This window comes from Notothenia rossii (assembly GCF_949606895.1).
Source record: "Notothenia rossii genome assembly, chromosome: 12".
Classification (NCBI taxonomy): domain Eukaryota; kingdom Metazoa; phylum Chordata; class Actinopteri; order Perciformes; family Nototheniidae; genus Notothenia; species Notothenia rossii.
Window position 1 is genome coordinate 5119143 of NC_136911.1, and position 21494 is coordinate 5140636.

The 21494-nt window shown below is 40.8% G+C and overlaps 2 protein-coding genes across 5 annotated transcripts; one reads left to right on the top strand and one right to left on the bottom strand.

Moving 5' to 3' along the window:
* Positions 1–72: 72 nt before the first annotated feature.
* tmem14ca (transmembrane protein 14Ca) lies at positions 73–2391 on the bottom strand. The gene is made up of 5 exons (XM_079661240.1): positions 2262–2391; positions 977–1061; positions 688–789; positions 502–589; positions 73–277 (listed from the first exon to the last, which is right to left on the bottom strand). Exons 2-5 carry the CDS (start codon positions 1050–1052, stop codon positions 220–222), a joined length of 324 nt encoding a protein of 107 aa, XP_079517366.1. The 5' UTR covers positions 1053–1061; positions 2262–2391; the 3' UTR covers positions 73–219.
* A 3207-nt stretch (positions 2392–5598) lies between these two features.
* tfap2a (transcription factor AP-2 alpha) lies at positions 5599–18085 on the top strand. 4 transcript variants are annotated; one of them, XM_079661398.1, is made up of 7 exons: positions 5599–5727; positions 9902–10321; positions 11382–11433; positions 12749–12974; positions 13660–13778; positions 15334–15475; positions 16564–18085. In XM_079661398.1, the coding sequence occupies exons 1-7, from the start codon at positions 5695–5697 to the stop codon at positions 16847–16849; spliced, it is 1278 nt and encodes a 425-aa protein (XP_079517524.1). In that variant the 5' UTR covers positions 5599–5694; the 3' UTR covers positions 16850–18085. The 4 variants fall into 4 exon arrangements, with proteins under 4 accessions (XP_079517524.1, XP_079517522.1, XP_079517523.1 ...); XM_079661396.1 differs by lacking the exon at positions 5599–5727 and adding an exon at positions 7285–7428; XM_079661397.1 differs by lacking the exon at positions 5599–5727 and adding an exon at positions 7286–7428 and having other exon boundaries at positions 12755–12974.
* The last annotated feature ends 3409 nt before the right edge of the window (positions 18086–21494 follow it).

Consider the following 21494-nt stretch of genomic DNA (forward strand, 5'->3'; position numbering starts at 1 on the left):
ATTAATTGAGCATTTTGTAAACATTTTATACAAATAAATAAATGAAATGTCATAATGCACTCATACAAAAAGGACAAGACAACCATTTTTATTATATAAACAAGGTTCTATATTTCATCCTCAAATATACACTTTACAAAATGACATTAACGGTCAACTGTGAAAGACAGATGCTGACATGAAACAGGTCACAGGGTACGCCTCAGAGTCTTCACTCCATCACGACTCCTGGGGTTTCTGGAGCAGAGACAGACCGAGCTTCCCCACCATCACAAGACTGAAACAGGAAAAAAAATAAAAATCACATCTCTGTTTTTGACATTTGGCCCATCGTCTGGGGTGAACAGAAAAGGTCCATATAATGAGCCTATCACAGACGTTCATCAAGTACATGGTCTTTCATAGAGGCAACCACCACACCTTGTCTGAGTCATCCTTTTGACCTCTCCTTGAATATGTTCATGTATGCAAAATAAATCAGTTTACTCATATGACAAATACCTTGCTGCAGCCATCAAGCCAGCTGGCATGAACTTCCTGGATCCGTAGAACCTCTTTCCCATCACACCAGTCAGAGCTCCTGATGTAGCTGGAAGACACAGGATGAACAAACTAAGATGTAATACAACTTGTTCAGAAATTGAAATGATCCTCATGGGACACAAACAGTGTTGTCAGTATAATTACCAAGGGACACCCAAACTTGTTTAGGGTCATTGGAGATCTGGTAGGCACCGAAACCTGCGAGTCCGCCGAAGAGAGCACCAGCAGCCAGAGAGGGGACACTGCCTGAAAGAGAACACACAGCACATCAACACCTGCATTTATGATATCAAGGACTGAAGAGCATGAACAGACTGGTGTGTGTGGGAGTAACACTTTAGTTTTATATGCCATGAAAATAATTGAATGAAATAGATAACATCCACAACCTAAGCATACACAATAATACAAACATACAAGAATATAAGGTTACCTGCTTTGACGTAACCTATGACTCCCCCAGAAGCGATGAGGGCCGCGTAACCATATCCTACCCAATCCACAGACATGTTGGACAGCTGCAAATAAAACGGCTAATGAGTGGACCTACTTTAACTATTTAACTCAGACAGCTTCCTATTGAATACATAATAAACTTACAAGTGCAAAGACACCAAAAGGACTGTCTGAATGCTGCAACACAGAGGTGTTACACAACACTAGCTGAGGAAACCGCAGGTAGAGAAACATTGTGTCATTAAAGAGAGTTCTCCCGCTCTGAAACAGTAGTGCTTGTCTCTTTAATTTCAGAAATCGTTACAATGTGGACCAACGGAGGATACATATTTGTGTGTCTGGCTAACTCAGATAAGGCTAGCTGCAGTGGTGGAAAGTAACTAAGTACTAGAGACTTGTAATTTACTCAAGTATACTACTCCACTACAATCAGAGGTACTTTATGTACTTTTACTCGACTACATTTATTGTATACCTTTATTTACTTTGCAGATTTGTATTAATTATGTAAAATATAATCAACTCTTAAATCAGACTTTAGTTCCACCTGGAGTAAATTCACAAGCTACCCTGCAGTATACAAAGTCATTCAAACTAGCTGCACCTTTACCAGCTTTGATAACACTTTAATGCATTAATAATTATAAAACTAAATATATAATATATTATTCTGAAAAGGGCCAATCTGCATGATGAGTACTTTTAATTTAGGTACTGTATTTTGATGCTAATACTTTTGTACTTTTACTTTAGTATTATTGAAATGCAAGACTTTTTCTTGTACATTTTAATTCCTACACTCTGGTACTTCTACCTTTACTCAAGTACAAGATCTGAGTGCTTCTTCAACCCCTGCTTGCACGTGCAAAGACACCAAAAGGACTGTCTGAATGCTGCAACGCAGAGGTGGTACACTTAACTAGCTGAGGAAACAGCACGTATAGAAACATTGTATCATTAAAGAGAGTTTTCCAATTGCAACCCTTGTCTGTTTTTTAAAAATCAGAAGTCGTTACATTGTGGACCAACAGTGGGTTACGTGTGTGTGTGTGTGTGTAAGGCTTTCTTATATAAAGCTAGCTTATTTAGCATAGAGCCTTAGCCATGCACGCCTACCACAAACTAGCATCTGTGTTGCTGCTGCAGACATGCTAACACGACGGATTACAGAATATACACGCCATTGTTTGTATTGTATTTACAGCTTTAAACGTCTAAAAAAGCAGTATGAAAACATGAACCACAAGTATGCTCCATACAACCTTGCTCTCAGTTTGTCCTCTGTTACTGTCAACACACGGCAGCCTGTTCTCCACCGAGCACAATTTAGTGGTACACACAAAACGCGGCAGGGTGCCTGATGGGAAATGTAGGCCGTAGTGGTTGGGAAGCAGGTGCTGCTGCGTTCATGAAAACATGATTTATTGACATAAAAATTAACAAAACTTGGCACAAGGTTTTGGCTTTTTCCCCCCTCAAACTAACAATTTCTCCCTAACTTCCCTGTACTTGAACGCAGCTGAAATGTCCAGCACTCCTATGAATCCTGTAAAACCAAAACAATTTAAAGATGTATTTAAATAATTATGTTTATAAAACGTAGTATATCGTGCATAATACATTAAAGTCACAAATAAAACCTTCTAAAATGTGTTCGCCTAGACATTTCTTCTCTTAAAACTTACCCTTTTCCCTCTTAATTTCCCCCTGAACGCAGCTGTATGTCAAACTCTCTAAATGCTGTTCAACCTATGGTTTTAAGATACATTTAAATAATTATGTTTATAAAACGTAGTCTATTTTGCACAATACATTCAATGTCTTGATTTATCTATGCATACAGAAAATAACAGGAGCAATCTAAATCAATAATGGAACATAATGTGTAGGATTAACGATTCATTAACACGTTGGTAATAGCACCATTTGTTGCATATCATTTGACACTGCCACCTCCCAAGACTGATTATGTACCCTTGAGCAAAGCGTCCCCATCTGTTTCCACATTGATGTGCATTAGACAACAGAGCATTATTTCAGAGTGATTTGCTCTAAGGAAAATAACGGCTTCTGTTGTTTGATATGCCATAATGAAATGTATTATTTAATTGCTGTAGAAAAAAATACAAACAGTGTGGAAACTGAACCCTGCTTACAAGAAAGTCTTCCTATAATCTAATTTCCTAACTGATATGACAGATACATTTGTTTTATTTGCATCACCACTAGATGGCACCACAGGATTATATTCTGCTACTTTTTAAGTACAACCTAAGCTTCTAGTAGACTTATTTTGCTTTTATTTTAATACTTTTACATATATTCTGTTTTTCACTCAGATATACATGTCTGCACAGAGGCAGAACAAAACACTCACTCTCACACATCTTCACTCACATCGGAATGTGTGTTTTCAGTAGTGGAGCCCTGCTGGGTGATTACCGTGAAAATGGGCAGGTTAAGTCTTGGAAGTATGATTAAAGTACATGAAAACAGACAGGTGAATGAAATCAAAAAGATGACTTAACCATACTCCAATGAATGTGTCCAATTAAGTTGGAAAGGTAGGCTAATAAACAAAACCTGCCTGAATTTCGACCCATGGCCATGTTATATATTTTACTAATTTTAACGTGTTCCTTGTGACCACCTGCTTTTTTGAATGGCATTGTTTTTTTTCACTTACTGGAATGCTTGCGCACACATTCTCATTTGGTTTCAATTACCTGCAATATTGTCTTAAATGTTATCCTTTCTCCAGAAGCAAGGTGGCGCTATAATACAATTTATAATCCATTGGAAGCAGCGTTTCATTCAAAGGGCCTGAAGTCTTCTCACTCAGCAGACATCAATTTCATGATCTCACGGAGCTACTTCTTGTGACTGGATGGTTAATTCAGCAGTCAGGCACGTCCAGCTGGAGAGAATGTGCAGCCAACAAAATCAAGCTGGGCATTTTTGTAATATTCTAATCAACTTTTCCATGCGGGGCAAAAGAATAAGTCCCAGTCATGGTCAAAATGTCAAAACACCTATGGAGCAGAGGCAATAATAAGAAGGTTCCTTGTATGTTGCAACATTTTCTCAATGAAAGGAACACAGCCTAATTATCATACTACAGCCAATACAAATACAATAATACTAATGCAATATAATTACCACAATCATTTATTTTCATTCGTGTCAAATATGAATGCAAAGTGCTTGGGGTGCAGCCTGTTAAGCACAACTCGCAGTTTTAGGAAGTAGCCGGAGGCCGGTGCGATGGTGGAAGTGGTTGAAACCAAGCCTTTTAAACAGGCTGGATATTCAAAAGGGACCCCGCTCCTGCACTCCCAGACAGCTCTGCTTTAAAACGTACTCCTCCCTTATAGAGCCCCAAACAATATTTGTGATCCCCCCCTCCTCCACCTCCCTCTCTTTTGTCCAGTCCATGGTGAAGGTCTATAGCTGCAGGTATTGTGTGTGCAGTTAAAATGTGTTCGCCTTTGAAGTCAAACATGAAGGCAATTGTTTTAAATATTAACACCGCAAAAAAAACAAATCTATAGATTCTATGTGGAATTATGCAATTGTGAAAAAACACAAGTATAACGAATATATTGGAGAAAAAGGCACAAATAAAGTGTGCGTAAAAAGTGTGTCCAATATGTAATATAAGTGTTAAATGTAAATCCATGCAACGCTTCCCGTGTGCAAAGCAATGACAAAAAGGTGTGTGCGTGCGTGCGTGTGTGCGTGTGTGTGTGTGTGTGTGTGTGTGTGTGTGTGTGTGTGTGTGTGTGTGTGTGTGTGTGTGTGTGTGTGTGTGTGCGTGTGTCTGCGTGTGTGTGTGTGTGTGTGTGTGTGTGTGTGTGTGTGTGTGTGTGTGTGTGTGTGTGTGTGTGTGTGTACGTGCGTGCGTGCGTAAAAGGGAGAGCTCATTCGCTCCTGGCCCGAGGGGCCTACATAAGTATGTATTAGAAAATAAACAGTGGATAAATAAATAATGACCCTCACAATAGCAGGGTATAGCGTTCTTTGTAGAAGTAATGATGTTGGCAGTTAACCTTCAAGTTTTTAACTTGACACAGTTTCATTTGAGAATTCATGGTTTCTACCAGAAGAAAAGCTAAGAAAACAAACGTATGTTCTTAAAAACTGTTTGTCAATTGAAGACAAACATATGAAACATACAAAAATAATATTATTTTTGCTTTGCTTTCTCTTTAATTTACAGTTTTAGCACATTCTCTAAAAACACGTTTATTCATTATTATTTGTATTAGTATATATTTTATACCATACATCACATCACAAGTTGTCTTGTACGAACTCTTTATGTAAAATTGCCTGTTGGGGAAAAAAGCTTAAACTGACTTTTCCACTTAATAAGTCAAATGTATATTTCTTTGTTCGTTTTCACCATCATCGTTTAAAGAAAAGTCATTTGATTGTCCATTAGCGACCACAACATTACAGTTTAGGCCTATCGGGCACCTAGTCAAATGTGATCAGGTAGTTTCTCCCCATCGTCCACACCCGAAAGACTGCGCATGCGTCATCAGGTAGCCCCGCACCGGTTTTTTTAAGGCCAGGTGAGGCGATTCCGTCCAGGTAAGAAAGTAAAAGGTTTACTCTGGGAACGGAAGCTTAATGAGATAGACACGGCACGGGATCGACAAGAAAACTACCAAAGGCAGCAGAAGACAAAGAATGTCAATTATGGGCAAAATGGGGGATTGGCAGGTAAGAGTCGCTCACTTTAAGACAAAGACACAGCTGTGGAAGCCCATGAAAACTGTCAAAGTGTCTACCTGTTGTGTGATGAGCCTGCACAGGCACCGAAAAGACTGTATACAGTGTTTACACAACACTTGTGTATTTTACAGGCGTATATATTTGTTCTGTCAGGAAGAAGTTAATATAATTCATTTTGGAAACTCTTGCGGTTAAGTGTCAACTTGTCCATATTTGTTTTTCTCTGAAACCTGATGATGTTATTTGCATGATGTTGGAAGGACTCCACACACGTTTAATAGGCCTATACAATCTTATGTGTTTTAATAGAAATTACAAATGTGTCTAAACAAGCATAAATTGCTTTTTTTCTTAAAAGTGGAGTATTGACGAAACGCAGCCCTTATTCAAAAATATCTCGTTGCGTCTTTGAGGTAAAATCAAATGTATTATAAATGTAGCCTACTTTTTAAAAGCTGTTCCAAATTCGTATTACATGTTTTTAAACCTAAAAAATACAAAGTATCCCATTATGCACTTTCTGTAGAGTTTCGTTAAGGTCTTCCCTGTAAACCTGGCATTGTTTTGGTGAGGTGTGGAGGATTTAAACTGCTGCTACAAGAATCCTCGTTAAAGAACAGATCAGCCCCACAGACGGCCAGGCCACATCTCCAGAAAGGCACCCGCATCATCCAGTTTCATCGCTCCATTCTCATTAATAACAACTGCTCGTAAAAAAGGCACTCCACCAAAAATGGTAATCCGGGTTTTGAACGAGAGGGGCCAACGCCTTAAAGAGCTGGCGACCTGTCTGCTGACCCACGACCTGCTGAGGTGAATGCTGGGCCGGCGTCAGGGCAGAGCCGGGCTCCCGAGCCGCTCATTCAAATGAAACAAGGCCATGTTGTTGTGTTAATTATTTACACCCCCCCCCCCCCTCAACCCTGCGCCCTTACAGGTAGTCAATGGACCTGTAGAGGGGCTTGGAATGGTTCACCTTTTTAACATAACATTGTAAGAATAGCCTCTCAAGGTCTCCACTCTCAATGGGATTAAAATAACAGTTTGGGAGTTAGAAAATCAAGGCTGGAAACAAAGTGTGTGACAGTGGTGTATTTGCATAGGCATGCTGTTTTCACATCGAGTATTAGAAAAGTCATCAAGGGACAAAAAAAAGTTATTTCATAGCATTTTTCCTTTTAATCAAATCAATGTAACTACATCGCTAAAATAGCATTCCTGTAGTCCTTCCCTTTTTGAAAATACTGTAAAATGTACCAAAAACCGTCCCAGGTGCATGCAGGTCCCCATGCTATATCCCCCCCTATCCCCATAACAAACACCTCGCTGAACAGTAGAAATGTTAAGCATGTGTAGCGTCTTGCTGCTTTAGTTTTTACCTGTGCGCTGTCCATTGGTGTTGTGTGAGCAGATGGGGGGAATCAAACGGCTGTTGATATGCTAATGAGGCCCTGTGCCAGTGTTATTACAGAGCTGCTCCAGCCCTTCACTTCCACCATTAGAGGGAGACCTCAGAGCGCAAGACAGACAGCAGCCCACAGCTTCAATAAAAGTAGTTTTTCTGAGCGGGGAGCACAATTCACTGAGTGAAAACAAGACTAAGGCGAAACCTATACTCAATATCCACCTCAACAATCCATGAACATGCTTTGGAAATTAACTGATAACATTAAATATGAAGATTGCGAGGTAAGGGGCTCCTCTTTCATTTATTTAATTTAATTTAACCTTTAAAATTAAACTTGGATATTTTAGAGATTGTATTGTTTGGATCCAAATGTGTCATTCTTTTTGACAGCTGGTAGGGAACATATTTAATTCAGCAGCAGGATGAATAGATCCATGTCTTTTATTAATTGCATGGATTATTATTTTTATGTTTTTTTGTACGGTACAATTAAAACTATAAGAATTTTTAAAAAATGATGGGAAAAATAACAACAAATGTTATAATAATGAGAATAATAATTGTGCAGTATGGCAATACAATCTGAATTTATTACATTAGTTGCATGGTTACAATCTCACCATGATTTAATTCTGTTTTCTTTAAATTCACATTTTAAAATATAACATAATATTAAAAGGCACGTATTGGAAGAATAGCATACTTTACATTTACAATATATATTTTATTAAAATATATATTTTTAAAATTAAATGACAGATGTATTTACTTTTGCAGCCTGCTTTATTCACTGCTCAAATGGCATGGACATTTACCCTTCACTTTTAATTTCATCTGCAATTTGAGCCGTTACACTTCGCGTGTGTGCCTGCATGTGTGGAGTGCATACACCAAGTTATTGTTGTTATGGGCATTTACTAAGTTAGGCAGTAATATCAGGAACTTGTTTGGGAGTGGAGAAGCCAGTCCAACGTGTTTTCAGCCGCGTCCTGTAGATAGGGACGGCCGGTAGTAGGAAAACAAAAGCTGGGCACCTCCGCGTTGATGTTGCAGTGTTTATTTTTAATTTACAGGCACTTTCTTTCGCTGGTGTGGATTTAAAAAAATACAGTCCAGTCACAGACCGTTTTCTAAATATATATTGTAATGTGTGATTTAGCTGGAAAGAGAATGGAGCTGTGCTTAAAAGTTCCAAACGGCCCTGTCATAGACTTTGAGGATTTATTTGTTGTCTTTCCGGGTTAAAATGAAAAGTGAGCCGGTGTGACTCTGGCTTTGGAGGTGAGGAGGAACCGGTGGATAAATTCGGCCGAGACCGAGGAGAGAACGGAGACCCATGGAGGGCAGTTCGCGCAGAGAATGAGGTGGAAAACAAAGGGACGAAATGAGCCGATCGGAATGCCCACTATCGTCTGCTGGATATTTTTTACCCAGTTCTGAGTTGTTTCCTTCCAAGGCTTCTTCTTACTGTGGTCCACCTCCCCTTCATTCCTATGTCTTTCTTTCACTTTTGCGCTTTGGCCCTGGGACCCTTTTAAAATGCCCCCCCCCCCCCTCCTCCCTCTCTCTCTTTCTGATTCGTCTGACGAGAGTGTATGTCCCTCTTTTTGTCTCTCCCTCTCTCCACTCCCTCAACAGTCTCTCACTCCCTCTTCCTATCTCACTCCCTCTTCCTATCTCACTCCCTCTCTCTCATCCACCTCTGATTAGATATACTGATTCCTCCTTTCAATGGACGTCATTTAAGCGCAGACTCCTGCCTTGAGTTGCGTCCTCCGCTTCACGCCCGATTTCCGACCATTCTTTCCTTATTATTAAGTATTCCTGTAATATTAATAGTCATGAATGCGTTCTATTAGGAGTCCAAGGGGGAGACGAAGAAGCGGCTCTTTTGCTAATATGAGCTCAAGCCAGGGGACGGCAGCACTGTGATAGAAGCCAGGAGAGCAGGGAGAACAGAGGGTTTTCCAAGAGAAACTTTTCGACCCAAATCCGACGAATATCTGCATTTTTTTCGACTCACGTGAAGGGCAGGATCTAACCATTTGTTTTCTGATGGATTATCGTCCTGCTTCTGAGGCACATATCTGATCGGCGGGGCCATCGTGATCTTCCAGGAGAGAATAGTCTTTCCGGGGGGCTACAGTTTTTTATTTTGCTGGTTGGTTCCCTTTTGCTCGCCCCCCTAAAACACGCAAAGTGTTTTTGAACTGAATACTCTTTTCTTGAGTGGGCACCACACATCCGTAAACATGTTAGTGCACAGTTTTTCCGCGATGGTAAGTTTGCAGAAGCCTCTCCGTGACAGACTTTGAATTTGTTTATACACCAGATTTTGTAATAATGTAATATTTCATTTCGCTGAGTATTTTTTGGGTGAAGCTTGCATGCTCAACATCTGTGGGACTCTTTGGAGAACATTGTAAAATTGGTTATTTATTTGAGAGTATTTCCACCTCCGGAATTTCGATGTTTTTAATTTGTGTTTTTACTTTTTACCGTTTAATAACATTATTAAAACGTGCGTAAAAGTAATGTATATCTGAAAGTCTTATCTTTATCGGTTAATAGCAACCAGGACAAGTTATTCAGATTTAATACAGACTATTCCTGTCAGGCCATATTTGATAATGCCCGAGCAAAAGCCCGCAGAGCTCTTTTACTCTAGTAAAAACAAAGAGCGTAACTGCGATCATTTAGCTGTCTATTTCTGAAGTGTTCAAACCTTAAACACACTGTTCCTTCTTCCTCCAGGACCGTCACGACGGCACCAGCAATGGGACAGCCAGGCTACCTCAGCTGGGTGGCGTGGGTCAGAGTCCCTACACGAGCGCCCCTCCGCTCTCCCACACACCGAACTCGGACTTCCAGCCCCCGTACTTCCCCCCTCCCTACCAGCCCATCTACCCGCAGTCTCAGGACCCTTACTCGCACGTCAACGACCCATACTCCCTGAACTCGCTGCACGCCCAGCAGCAGCAGCAGCACCCGGGCTGGCCGGGCCAGAGGCAGAGCCAGGACAGCGGCCTGCTACACCAGCACCGCAGCCTGCCCCACCAGCTGTGCCGGGATTACCGCAGGGAAGTGCTGCTACCGTCCGGCCACGGAATCGACACGGGACTGTCGGACTCTATCCCTATCCATGGAATACCTCACTCTTTAGACGACGTTGGGGTGAGGAAGCATTTCTCTTCTTTGGGCTGTTAAAAAAAAATCACATTTCTTATTAATGTTAGGGACTACTGTTACGAGTTGAACTAATATTACAATTTAAAAAAAAAAACTAATAGTGCTATTTAAATTTTAATAGAATCATCAAATGTCAATGTGCATTTCAAAATTCCTATTCATATATAATATGTTTTAACATTATTAGGGTATTAATTTAATAAATATAAGAAGGATTACAGAGGATTAAATTAGCAGTTTTTTGCTACCTGAAAAAATAGCATGACATTTTTTTCCTGAGATGTTATTGTAATTCTAATAAGAATATCCTAATTATGCATCGTTATTTCCATTTATGAAAAGCTTTATCACTTTGTAAACATTCAATATTACACATGTTGTCAGTCGTCTAATTCTCGTTTTATTTTATTTATTGATATTATCTCTTAAATCTAATTAAAATAAACAGATAAAAGCAAACAGAAGAAATGTGCCATTTACGTCCTTTTTAAGTCTTCTGATTTAATTTGATTTCTCAGTTTAAAAAACAGCTGAAGCTCGCCGATGTCTGCGAACAATTACATAAAACATAGCTTGCACTAACAGGAAAATTGAGTTTAAGGTAATAGCTCACGATGACTAAAGATGCATGATAAATGAGAGCTAAAATTGTCCAAAACCCTTATTCTTATTTAGAAGATTCTTCCCAGTTTTTAATCAGAAACAAACACCAATAATCCTCTAATTAGTTCATAGGCCTTTAATAGGCTGCGCTGCCGTAATTACTATCCAATCTAGATTAGAAGTTTCCTTGTGAGAAGAGCCAATATGAGGGCGAAATTAGGTCAGGATTATGGGGCGACACAGCTTCTTTATTTAAGTCTGAGTTTGTGATCTAGTGCAACCCGCTGAAAAAACATGGACAATAATAACAGGTATGGGCCTCGAGAGCCTCCATGGTGATTGTGTCCGCTAATTGTGCCAGGCTTTGTTCGAGTTGCATTGTGAGGTAAAATGTCCCTGCCTTTTGTGCTAAAATTCTCATTTTTTTCATTTTTTGCCATAGTCTGTTGACGATCAAGGAATTCACATTTCCGACCAGACTGTAATTAAGAAAGGTAAGCAATTTTCCTCCGAGATATCATGCATGTTTCTGCTACACACACACATGCACACACACCATTCTGCTCCAGAGAACTCGATGCAATGCGGTAATGCCTGACTGATCCTAATACGCAGTAGCCTATTTTTCATTACATGCTTTCCAAGTGCATCAAACTGGCTGCACCTTTTTTTCTCGCTGATGGAATTTACTGTCAGCGTTTCAGAGCAGCGGGGAGATGAGTAGGGCTGCTGGGCTTTGTAGGCCGTGGGTATTGATGGTCAAAGATTCAGTCCCATAGACTTCAGTGGTTGAAAAGCCAATAGCTGCAATCACACTGCATGGTCAAATTTAAAATGGAAGTTGAAGCGTAGGCCTACAGTGTGTGCAGGGTGTTACTGTGCCATTTATGGAGGGAATCTGCTTGGAAAATTCATGTTGGATAATAATATGTTTTATATTGTTAATATACAACACTTGGAGTCCCTTTTCACGGTCATGTTTAAACGCATTTTGTCAGGTCACAGACTAGATTTATCTTTTTTTCCGATTCTCTCTATTTTGAGTCTGTCTATCAGCGCATCAACATGATAATTGGCTTCTTATATTAGTAATCTCAAGAGTTCGTTTAACTCCTATTGTCTCTATTAGGCTCCCCTGAGCCATTAATGTCACAAGTGATCTATCCAAAGGCGCACAGTCCCCTTTGTCTCCGGTTACTGCACACCAAAACGGTGTAAAGCCCAGTAGTGCTGAGACCCTCCACCACCCACCAACCAACCCCCCCCCCCCCCAACCTGGTTTTGAAATCACACACGGGCGATTTTTGCTGGATATACGATGAAATGTCAACATATGTGACTTTATCAAATCTCTCGGATGGTGTGGCTGCTTTGTGCAAAGACGATCCATTGTGCGCAAAAATAGAACGTGAGCTCCCATATAGCCCAGAGTTTCTCTATCTGCTGCTCAATCTTATACATTTCGTTTTTGTAAAATAAAGAACAAATTAATGACACATTTTAATTTTGTGTGCGAGAATTATGCCTGATAGAGCTGATATTACTGACAACGCAAACACACACATTATTATTCTATGCTATTTCCATTGCTATTATTATAATGGATTCTATTATGTTCGTGTTGCTGAAAGTGTACACACATGTGGTGATAAACTCTAAATCCGGGGCCTAAATCCCCCCTTCTCATTTAGTTAAGGCTCTGCATTGCATGAAATTCACTGAGCACGGTCTCTCTCTCTCTCTCTCTCTCTCTACCCCCCCCCCCCCCCTCCTCCTCCATCCCCTCTCTTTCTTTACCCCCATTGCTAGGTCCAGTGTCTTTATCCAAGAACAACAACCTCTCCTCCATCCCCGTAAATAAGGACGGGCTCTTCGGAGGGGTGGTAAACCCCAACGAGGTGTTCTGCTCGGTTCCGGGTCGCCTGTCCCTGCTCAGCTCCACATCAAAGTACAAGGTCACGGTGGCCGAGGTGCAGAGACGCCTCTCGCCACCCGAATGCCTGAATGCCTCACTGCTGGGAGGAGTGCTGAGGAGGTGAGTTAAAAAAAGAAAAGAAAAAAAGAATCTCCACCTTCTCTCTCTTTCTGTACCTGTTTGTCTACTCCAATCCATTCTCTCTCTCCTCTGTACCAAGAATAATTAAAATCGACCAACCATGACACCTAGCTCCTGCATTTAAAGCAGGAGGGGTCTGTTAAATTCCATATTAACTTCCCCTAGTGCTCTCTCTCTCTCTCGCTCAAATTAATGTAGGCCTAGTCTGTTTCAACCCCAGCTCTATAGGCCCACTGAAGGCATTACACATGAAAACATTGGTCTCCAGTGAACTGTCTACTGAAGTGCTGTAGACACGCAGCCAGTAATAGCGCTGCCTATTAAGTAGGGCTTTATTTATTCATTTTGTACAGTATTTGTTTGCTGGTGAAAAAGGGCTGGGCTCTTTTGGTATTATTTATAGCACGCACGAGGGATGTAATGGAGGGTAAAGCCAGCCAAATGCACCTTTTAATTAGTGAAGAAAAGCCATAGAATAAAAAAGCTAATTCAATTCCTGAACCACATTAACTGTAAATATATAGCCACCATAGGAGGTCCACGTCCCAGAGATCAGAGAACATTATAAAAATACGTTTAACTTTTTGCCAAACAGTTGTCCTATACTTATACATTAACTACATTATTATATATTTTATAAAATGTGCACTCTGTTCTGTCCCAGGGCCAAGTCTAAGAACGGAGGAAGATCCCTACGGGAGAAGTTGGATAAAATCGGCTTGAATCTACCTGCGGGCAGACGCAAGGCAGCTAACGTCACCTTGCTGACGTCACTAGTCGAAGGTAAGTCGAGTGCCGTAAATCACGTTCCCACTCTTGTAGCTCCCGCGATATCAGGTGCTTGCAAAGTGGGATTTTTCCCCCCCTTCTCTCTCTCTTTCTTTCTCTGTGTTGGAAATCAGCATATGCGCTCATCCGTGTAATGTGGACCGACTTTGCCTCGCAAGTAATAAAGCATGAAGGATGTGTGTGTGTCTGTGCAGTGCAGTGTGTATGTGTGTGAGGAGGGGAGAATGCTGCTGGTTATTCTATGGCTTTGCAGCGTTGGCCTTCGCTTTCAGGAGCACACTTGAAGGTCCACGGCTGGCCTAGTTTATACACAGGATGAATTCGTGTTGAAGTCCAGTTAATTATTGAGTGCTGCTTGTTTATTGGGCACCACTGAGCTGCTTCACCTCATGGATGAGAAGTGGATTGATTTATTACCCTGCATTATTTCAAACATTAATACAGGCCGGGTATGTCGGCGCAGGGCTGATTTTTTAATAGTGACTTAATTATTTCGTTAATAGCTTTGGTTTTTCGGGAAGATGCAAATGGAATGGCGCTGACCTATTGGGAGCTATATGTTTTGGTCCTATTAAAGAATAAATTAGTCAATTATGGCGCGATGAAAAGATGCACTGAATAAATCCATTTTGCTTGCAGAGTTTAACCTTATTATTCAGTGCAGTGGTATTTGGTTGTGCTGTGGGCTTTTAAAGGTGAATGCCTGCGATGGTTCATTGGTCCTTGTTAATCATTATTGCAGAAGAGGGCCGAGTGTTCATTGTGCTTGGTAGAAAATGTGCTGCTGTATTGTAATGAGCCTGGAGAAATGTATGATTCTGGGTGATAAGGGGGGGGGGGGGGGGGGGGGGGGTGGCATGGGGAGGGTGGGAGAAGGCAGCCGGTTATTTAGTGAAGGGACAGTGCGTTTGCTGAAGTGCTGTCATTGTTTATGATCTTCTCCGTTTTATGGAAACCAGTTTACTGGACTTGAGCTTTGATGCTAATTGGCGCATGCGTTCTTCCGGAGTGGAAGCTTATGGGCAGGAAGCCCCGCAGTAAAAACTCAACTGCTTCAGGAAATTAAAACCAAAGACTTGGAAAAAAATATATAACAGGGACGGAATGAAACCTGTATATGTAAAGACAAAGCGAGATTTAGCTATAGCCCTTTAAAATTGCTTCCCCATGCCTGTGTGATCTACTGGACTCTCAATAATGTGCAGCCATTGGTAATCAATGACATGGTGTTCAGCATGACGCCCCGTCTATATTTCATATCCACTTATTGTCTCTCCTCCATATTATTCCGTTCTCACGGTATGGGGGGGGGAGGGGGGGGGGGGGAGCTTGACGTGCATTGACAGCTCGCAGTTTTATTATTATTATTCCCGGGCTATTATTGTCATCATTAGTGCTGTTGTGAAGGCACAGGTGCTGTAACCCTGCTGTCTGGACACATCAGATTAATCATGTGTCGTCCAAGCAGGGAGTGTGAACTCCTCTGAATTTGATGTAACCATATTTAATAAGCAAACACATTCAACCTCGTTTTTTCTTTCCTTCTCAGGCGAAGCGGTTCATCTTGCCAGGGATTTTGGTTATACATGCGAGACCGAGTTTCCAGCCAAGGCAGTAGCTGAATATGTAAACCGTCAGCATTCCGACCCAAACGAACAAGTCCAAAGAAAAAACATGCTATTGGCCACAAAGTAAGCGTTATTATCACATTTCCCTGTGTCACACCAAATGCATCCAAACACACACGAAGACAGGGATTGGATTATTAAAATTCACACTTACAAATAAAAGTATGTCATCATGATACATTACGTTCATCATTGCTCCATGCCAATTTCAGTCCACTAATAGCTAGCATAATATGAATTAATTAACAAGCTGTTTTGTGTTGCCACATGGCCTACTTTTAATTGTTACTGGACATCTCTGCAAATTATGGATTTCCTTCAGACCTTTTCATTTACACATATAATTCAATATAATATTATATATTATTATTAAAAGTGAAGTTAAATGCTCTGTTGTTGGTATGTTGACTGGGCCTTTTCCTCTTCCATAAGCACCGTTTCGTTTGTGATTTCAGTGACACTGACACATAGCTGGTTCACATGCAGCACTATAGGTGTTTTTATTATGAGAAACAGGGGGATTCCTTAACTGGCCTGCATTTAATATTGATAACGGGCCACTATTATCAAACAGCTGTTCACTTAGAGTGTATTAAAATACCAATACATTGAAATGAAGAGAAAACGAAAAATATTAGATTTACATTTAACGTGACCATTTTGCACAAAGATAAAGGTGTTTTTTTTAAGGATTCAATTCCGGGTTTTTTACTTCATAGTTGTATTGGTTGCTGTTTCTATTTGATAATAAGCAGCTGAACGTTTACACTGCGAAATGGTTGGTTGTTCACCGACAAGTCATTTGCACTCATGTTTTCTCTTAAAATCTTATTCTTAATAAAAGAGAGATATCCTGCCCTTGAGCTCACAGATGAGTTTCCACCTGTTTGCAGCTGCAGGACATTTTCTTTAGCCAGGGGTTAATTTCTGAAAACAAAGCAGAGTAAGATAAACAATTTCAGTGCACTAATAAATGTTCTGAAGAAAAAGTCTGCAGAAAGAGGATCGGCTCACTTTAGGCTAATTTTGAGTTTACAACCCAGCACCCCTGCAGGACTGACTAATTACACATTATTTTTGATTTATTCTCATCATGCATGGGTTTGCAGTGTTGTGTGTTTGTCATTAACTCTGCGTTTTCTCTGTTTTAGGCAAATCTGCAAAGAGTTCACAGACCTGTTGTCCCAGGACCGCTCGCCGCTTGGAAACTCGCGGCCGCAGCCCATCCTCGAACCGGGAATCCAGAGCTGTTTAACCCACTTCAGTCTAATCTCACACGGGTTCGGAACCCCGGCACTGTGCGCGGCAGTCACGGCCATGCAGAACTATCTGACCGAGGCTATCAAAGCTATGGACAAAATGTACCTTAACAACAACCCCAACAGTCACTCAGACGGCACTAAAGGCGGAGACAAAGACGAGAAGCACAGAAAGTGATGTTTCCATCCTCACCGGGCCAACACCCCGGAGGCCCTTCTTCTACACCGACCCCTCCGCCTCGCCCCGGCCCCCACCCATCCAATATAAATATTATAAATACCTTATAAATACTATTGATAAAGTTAAACGTGCCACTTCCTGATCTTGCGAGCGGTTTTACATGTTTTGTTTTGGATTCACGGGGGAAACGAAGCGAGAATCTTCTTCCAACACCTGAACCATATGAAATGTTATTTTAAAAAAAGAAAAGAGAAAAAAAAGCTGCGGAGGAACAGCTCCAGGGCGAGGAAAAAGGTGTATTGCCTCAGCCAGAGGACTTTTTATGTACTCCCCTTATTTTTTATGAGCTGCAACGAATGGACTGAAATCCAGCGACCCCTCTATATCTCAATTTTACGATTGTGACAAAAACGAAGCGAAAAGAGGATGAATTCTTATCAGTATTGTGAATAATAAACTTGAAAAACAAAGAGAAATTCCACAGAGCTCCATGTCATGACTTCAGTTGTAGACTCTCACTCTCTCCAAGCGACCAACTTGAACTTTTTGAAATTTCAACACGATTCACGGTTATATAAGGGAATCAGTGTTCATGTATGTATATATTTATTTATGTGTAATTTAATGGGAATTGTAAATATGGTGCGTCTGTTGAAACTTCTTTTTTATTTATCTGGTGCCTCCTGTTTTAGTGGGTTTGAATATTCGGTTAGTTCTTCTTCATGTGATTTTATGGTTCTTAGAAAAACAGAAGTTTGGGGTATTTTATTTCTCTGGGATATTTCAATTCAGCCCTCTTGTAGCATGTTGAGGCGACATTGAAGCAAGTGAACAAATTGAATAGAAATAAACTTCCATTTCTCTCTATATATATCATCCTTATCAGTTTTTTATTTGAGACAGAGCAAAGGTGACACCCTGAGGAGAACTTTTTTGTGTTTCTATTTTCGTTTTTATACAAGCTTTTATGTGTTGTGCCAATCAGAATCACCTCTTGTTCTCTCCTTGAAGCACCATAAAAGCAATAAATGGAATATTGTCTTTTTTTAAATGTTGGAAGACATTTAAAAAAAACATTTTTTGGGACCACCTGATATCTTGTCATGTCCGATAATGTCCAACATTGGAGGCGGTTTTAGCTGTATTGTATAGACATGTGCTGGCAAGTTCCCATGCCTGTCAATGTATTATAGTCCTTTGTTGCCCAGAAAAAAATAAATATTTGATACGCTTCATCTCGATTTTTATTCATATCTTTTAATTTTTTATTCACTGCACCCGGGTGTTTTTTTTTCCTTTCTGTTTTTTTTATTTTGTTGGTCTTTTTTCCATTCTGAACGGCTACAGTAATTGAGTTTAAGCCTCCCCCGACGATTGCTCCTTGCAATAAGCAGCTGAACTCATTGCTTCCCTCAAGTATAATAAAAAAAATCTTACTTTAAACTCCCTAGTTCAGAGCACAGGATCTTATGCAGGCCAAATGGCTCACAACAATGGATGTATTCGCGTTTGAAGTGCAGCGCCACCCCTCCAGCTAAAACCCTCTGAGATGTATATAGGCCTGGTGTGCAATGTTTGGTTGTTATCGGCTATATTTGACTCCGCCCCTCTTTTATTCTGCCTTATTTAAAGACATGCATCAAATATTTGTTATGTTGTTTGCCTCTCAGTGTAATCAATGCACAATCAGCGCGCAGTACGCTGGCGTTTTAATCTATATTTCGTGATAATCATACCACTTTCATGCGGAATCTTCATCTCTGGCTGGTATTTTTTGTTGGTCTTTTGTTTGGCTGAGTGAGCCTATAACTATCACGCAGGCTGTAATAGCAAATCTGATGCTGGCCTTGGCTTTATTTTGCGTGCAGAGCTGCAGAGAGCGTTGCATAACACTTGACTTTGATTGTATATTGATGGCGTTGCACCTAACTCGGAATCATCTGATATGGAGCATGAATCGGTGATATATGCATCTGCTTTTTCCCTATTTCACTGTCTGGTAACCGTGCAGTTTAAAATATTGTGAGAGCACCCCCCCTCCCTCGCTTGCTCCTCTTTCTCTCCTCAGCAGCCATATTTATTATCTGCATGATTTTCGGGCCCTGGTTTAATTCTGAGGCAGTTGTTTTTTTTGTTGCAGGAGGGTGAATGAAGCCTAACTGTACATGTCCTTGGCATAATTGCGATGCACAGTGCTGGAGCAGGTGAAGCGAGGCATTGTCTGTCAGGCCCTGTTTTTGTTGGCTCAGTCTTCAGATTGTGTGTGGGATCCTGTCCTCAGGCACAATAGCTCACTCATAAAGGGGAGAGACTACCCGGCTGCTCCTGCTATGGTGCATGTGAGGGGGGGAATAGCATAAATAGTCACTTTAGGGGAAAACAATCGTATTAAAAACAGCATTGCTATTAGCCAAAAAGGAAGCCCCTCACGTGTGTCATTAATGCTAATGTTATTTAATAAATGCATCAGGGTTTGGGTGAATGAAAACAGGTTTCGGAGGGTGAAACGAACGCATTATAAATAGTGGTATCTGTGACAATGGTGGATGTTTGTGCCTATTATTAGTGTGAGATGAGGAGTATGGCAGGGCCTGTAATTGTGTCTTTTTGTGTAATGGAATTGGTGTTAAAGAAACTCCAAATCCTATTGTGAGGCGTTTGTTTACACTGATACTAGCATATAATTTGCATATCTTTTTAATACGAAATTGTAATTATACCCAAATTCGATCTTAAACAGGTAGAGCTAGTTCCTCAGTGAAAGTCAGTTTAAAAAAACACAACAAGGAAATGTGACATTTGAAGAGCCAGTCAGCAATACCCAGATGAATTTGGCTAATTCAATCCATAGCTGCTGCTTGTCTCAAGTAAAGCAATTACAGCTGATTCCCGGTTAGTAATTAATAAGTGTGAGGCCTGTTGTTATCAAATATGTTGGAGGATTTGCGAAATAAAATATGAGAGGGGTTAGAGTGACGCATTGTGTGTGATTAAGCGTTTTCTGCAGACTGATGATGCGTAAAGATGAAGTGTGGATAGTTTTTTATTTATTAATTTCATACACTAACTTGCAGTACTTTTTTTGTATGATTCAGACATTTCCCTATTGAATGCTTGTGTGCTAACATTGCAAAGATTTTTTTTTTTCTTCATGCAACTCCGTTAATTGACGGATTTGCGCCTGTCGCGCATTTTACGCAACTTTTCATCTTCAACCAGCTGCTCTCTCATCAGCCTTACACATGTGTTCCATCCACTTTACACGCCAGCAGCCATGTATGTGGTCAGAAAGTATTTAGTTGACGCTGTTGAGGTCACTGCTTGGTGAAAGGAGTGCCTGCATGGCCTAATTACCCCGCAGCACCATGGCTACAACAATCTGCACTGTAACGCTCGCAGGCAATGCTTTGGAGCTGCCTGCCTGCATGGGGAGATATAGGACAGCAGCACACAAGGACTAGATTTTTTCTTCCTTCCCCTGCTCTGCCACAAATGTTATATTGGGGTGATTGGAGTTTGATTTAAGCCCAGCTGTCCTCCTGACATTTAAACAGAGGGATCTGCTGGAGATTGAAGTGATTGTTTAAAGATGATCAGTCATAGCGAATTACTTTGGGGGAAAAATACTTTCCAAAAGATCATTGTAAGTTTGCCTTATTGATGGAAAATAGATGTGTTTAAGGAATACACATGTTGATGCTCAAGAAATAATAAGGGACAGATATATACTCGAACTACACCATTTTTACAAACGCAGTAGAGCAGGCCCTAGTCAGATGTGTCACCATTACGCATTTCAAACGGCCGGCTCTCGCTTTAAATGGCTCGGACACGACGCAGGGTTCCTTTAAATGACATTTTATACGGTTATTGGTGCAATCGAATTAGGCCGTGTGACTCTAAAGTTTGCAATGAAGCGCAAAATGGCTAATTGTCCTCAACTCTGACATCAGCCGTCATTGGCGCTGACCCCCCCCTGTGGGCCCCCTTGCCCACTGAGAGCAGGGCTCAGAAGCCAAGAGAGGTCAATGACTCAAGCAAATCATCAAATCACCGCTGATTACTGGAGACATTAGGTAATCGATTAGAAAACATTAAGTGACTTTGAATAAACAAGGGACTGCTGATAGGAGGAGCTCAATAACTGCAGAGCAATATGGCTCATTCACAAAAAATTAGAGATGTTTGATCAATTGCACGTGCACAATTCCTTGCACATGCACAAACACATATTCGTTTTTTTTGTGGTTTCTGTGTCACTTAAACCAAGTAAGGCTTTGGAAATATTATTTTGTTTGCACTTACAGGTCTCATTGTATCAAACACTGAGGTCTGTCAATGTCATGGGCTTGTGTATCCCTAAATATGTGAAAAAAGAGGGGATTAAAATTGTGTTAATGTTTCCCTCCTCGGTTAATGCAGTTTATATTCTAGTTTTAGTCATTCTCTCCCTCTTTCTGTCTCTCGCTGCATCCTCTGCAGTCAGCCAGGGGGGAGTGTCGCCCCGGGCCAAACATATGCTTCTTTCCATTGCACTAATCCAAATGCAGCGTGGAGGAATAATTGCTCGAGTGGCCGTGGCTTCGCAGGGGCTTTGTCCCTCACTGGCTCCCGTCAGCCAGGCACACGCCATTTCAATCAA

What these genes read in the sequence shown, in the direction of transcription:
- tmem14ca (XM_079661240.1), bottom strand. Translation starts at nt 1,052, where the DNA reads ATGTCTGTGGATTGGGTAGGATATGGTTACGCGGCCCTCATCGCTTCT. An exon ending in ACAAGTTTGGGTGTCCCTTG is followed by an intron (nt 590 to 687) that starts GTAATTATACTG and finishes TGTGTCTTCCAG; the next exon opens with CTACATCAGGAGCTCTGACT. An exon ending in GGCTTGATGGCTGCAGCAAG is followed by an intron (nt 278 to 501) that starts GTATTTGTCATA and finishes TTCCTGTTTCAG; the next exon opens with TCTTGTGATGGTGGGGAAGC.
- tfap2a (XM_079661396.1), top strand. Translation starts at nt 7,378, where the DNA reads ATGAACATGCTTTGGAAATTAACTGATAACATTAAATATGAAGATTGC. An exon ending in TTAAATATGAAGATTGCGAG is followed by an intron (nt 7,429 to 9,901) that starts GTAAGGGGCTCC and finishes TTCTTCCTCCAG; the next exon opens with GACCGTCACGACGGCACCAG. An exon ending in GCTGACGTCACTAGTCGAAG is followed by an intron (nt 13,779 to 15,333) that starts GTAAGTCGAGTG and finishes TTTCCTTCTCAG; the next exon opens with GCGAAGCGGTTCATCTTGCC.